General features: G+C 38.2%; 1 protein-coding gene across 1 annotated transcript; it reads right to left on the bottom strand.

The window, feature by feature from the left end:
• Window positions 1-1085: 1085 nt before the first annotated feature.
• LOC138031436 (uncharacterized) lies at window positions 1086-1856 on the bottom strand. The gene has a single exon (XM_068879131.1). It carries the CDS (start codon window positions 1854-1856, stop codon window positions 1086-1088), a length of 771 nt encoding a protein of 256 aa, XP_068735232.1.
• Between the last annotated feature and the right edge of the window lie 986 nt (window positions 1857-2842).

Genomic DNA, 2842 nt, shown 5'->3' with positions numbered 1-2842 from the left:
TTAAAAACTTTCCTTTTTAGAAAAGCTGTTTTAAGTGTTAATTTTAAAGTTTTGTAAGGCGCCTTTGAACAGTAGGATACCGGCGCGGTATAAATCTTTTATTATTATTATTATTATTAAAATGCTCTTTCTTTAGCCATATAGTCGTTTATCAAAGTTTCTATGGCGCGCTGTTCACATTTAGTTATTTTTTACTTCAAGGAAAAATTCTTTGTTTCGCACGCGTCGACAAGTCACTTGGGAGATGTTTATTTCCAAAGCGTTCCGAAGACCTTGACTTAGTGTTAATTTCGTATCGTAGTCTACCGCAATTAGTACATTAGAGAATAGTTTGTTAGTCTATTTGTTCTTTTAAGTCTCCATTGTGGAGATGCTTTTGTAACTATTGGTTCGTTAGGGTCGTGTTTTAACAATAGGTTTTTCAATAAGTGTTGATGTGGAGTGCATTGTTATGTAAAGATATAAATGTAAGTAGCGTTTTGTAAAGGCGGGTGGAAAAAGGTCAGTTGACAAGAAGACTGCTAGGAGAAGGAAAGCCGGAGAGAAGCCAAAGTGGAAAGGTGAAAGTTTAAAGAAAGTGGAAAAGAGAAACACTGCCAAGAGTCATTGGTGGGAGCCGACCACGAAATTCCCAGACAAAACTCCTTTGTCGGCGGTGGCAAATATATTTATAGTGGAAGTTTTTGGAGGAAACGTTCGGCGACGAAAGTGAGAGTCTTGTGGACTGACAGAAGATGTGACTACGTTTGTTGGTTTGCTGGAAGAGGTAGTGGATGGTTGCAGGATTAGGCGGTTGGACTAACAAGAACCTTGAGAAGGCACGAAAGCTGACAAAGAACTGAACTTATTGTCTGTAAATATTAAAGTAAAGTATTTAGTTCATTTTGTATTGTCGTTTAAGTGTATATTAGCATTAAGTAAATCTAAGTAAGATTAGTTAATTTAGAGATAGTAACTGTCGTAACTGTTTACTTGTAGTTAACTTTTATCTTTAATTAAAGTTGTACGCGTTTACTAAAAATTTATGCTGAATTGTGGATTTGTGGGAAGGGGTGTGAAATACGTTGTTTTACCCTTAGTTTCTCTTATTTTCTTCTCGCTATCTCGCGAGACCCAGGGGATCGCAAACCGTCACACCCAGGTTCCAGCAAATCTAATAAACCAGACCTTTTTACAAGTTCCGTATCTGAAATGGAGCCTGAAAAAAGACCACTGACATGAACAACTTCACCACTGGGAGAGATAACAATGTTCCCTTTAACTGTAGTGTGACTTTTGTATGAGGAATATAACTCGCTGTTGAGGACTAAACTTGATGGTGCCTCTGTCTTGATTTCGGAAGCATCAATGATTCCTCGACATCCGGGGTAGATCTGTTTAAAACACTCTGGCATGTGTTTCTGGATTTTATCCCTTGAGGGCCAAATTGGCATGGTACCAAACACAAAATACAAGAAATGTGACCAAGAAAGAATTACACGACTCACTGTTGAAATAGAAATATTAAATTTGTCAGCCAGTTCTTGGTTAAATGAACCTAACCGTAATTTATGTAAAAAGAGATAGAACTGTTCAAACAAATTCAATTTATAACTTCTAATGGGATCTCTTAATTGATCAACTTCTTCTATTCCCTTGTTTCTTAAACGTTGCATTTGTGACCAAGAGAACATCTTTTCAGCAGTTGGTTGAAGGACTTGAAATGTGGCGTAGAGGACTTGATAGGAAGGAAATCCTGTGTAAAACTTTGTAATCTCATCTGGTCTTGCGTGCAACTGTACATACAATGGGTGTGCATTATGCAGAGAAATCTCATTTTCAAGTTCATGTACTCTTTCTTGCGCTGCCAAAAGCATGTCCTAAATAGAGGGCATTGGACCATGTGTACGTAGTGCAAATGTAATCGTGGTCGTTAATGGTTGGTGTTGGTTCAGCATGAGAGGTTTTGGAATGACAACCAGACACAAAGTCCTGTTGGACATTTGATACAGTTGTTTCTTCCAGCTCATCAGAAGCTTGGGGAACTAAATAAGAAAGAAATAATAAAGAGCGAGCTTTCCATAAATTTTCTTGTCCATTGTAAGTCCCAAGAGAAACTGAAAACGATGCTTATGTAAAATTTGGGGGGACAAATAAAGAGTATTATGGTATTTTCCAAAGTGGCCTATTCTGCTATCTTCGGGTGCTACATGCACCACCCCCAACACCTCTCCCATAATTAAGCAAAATACTGAGGTGAAAGTCTAGTAACTAAACTGAAATCGATTGAAGTACCTCCCACTGTCAATTCTTCAGCGTGAGCTGTGGATGATGAAGTTTCGTTTGATCTGCACTCCATTCTTCCTTTTCCTTTTTTCGGAGAAGGCCTTGTCCAGCGAAATATAGAAGGAACCTTTCCTTTTTTCAACATTCATCTCCCAGCCAAGGTGATTTTAAATTCGGATGGTTTAAAATGCACACCTTTGTGCCACTTAAAATCTGACAAAACAGTTGATATAAATTTATTAAAGCTGCTGGTTAATAGCTGACTCAAATCTCAAATAATTTTACAAGCCTATAGCGGTTTGTTTTTGTTAGCTGAAACCCTTGAACATAGAGTAACAACATAAGTTTGACAGGCATACACGTCACTAACCTGGAAGTTTTTCCCCACATCTCGACGAATTTTAACGATCCAAGTTTTCTTCAACTTTCTGTTAATGGAAAGCGATGAAACGTGATTCCATTATCGCCTTTCGAACTGTTACTCGTGCAAAAGGGTACGCAACAGTGATCTTTGTTTGGCATGTTTCCAAAAAGCTGCACCACGCAAAGCCTCGATTTCATTCTAAGATGGCCGCTG

This window comes from Montipora capricornis, chromosome 14, assembly GCF_036669925.1.
Source record: "Montipora capricornis isolate CH-2021 chromosome 14, ASM3666992v2, whole genome shotgun sequence".
NCBI classification, from domain to species: domain Eukaryota; kingdom Metazoa; phylum Cnidaria; class Anthozoa; order Scleractinia; family Acroporidae; genus Montipora; species Montipora capricornis.
Note: the sequence above shows the minus strand (reverse complement) of the source record. Positions and strands in the feature narration are given on the sequence as shown.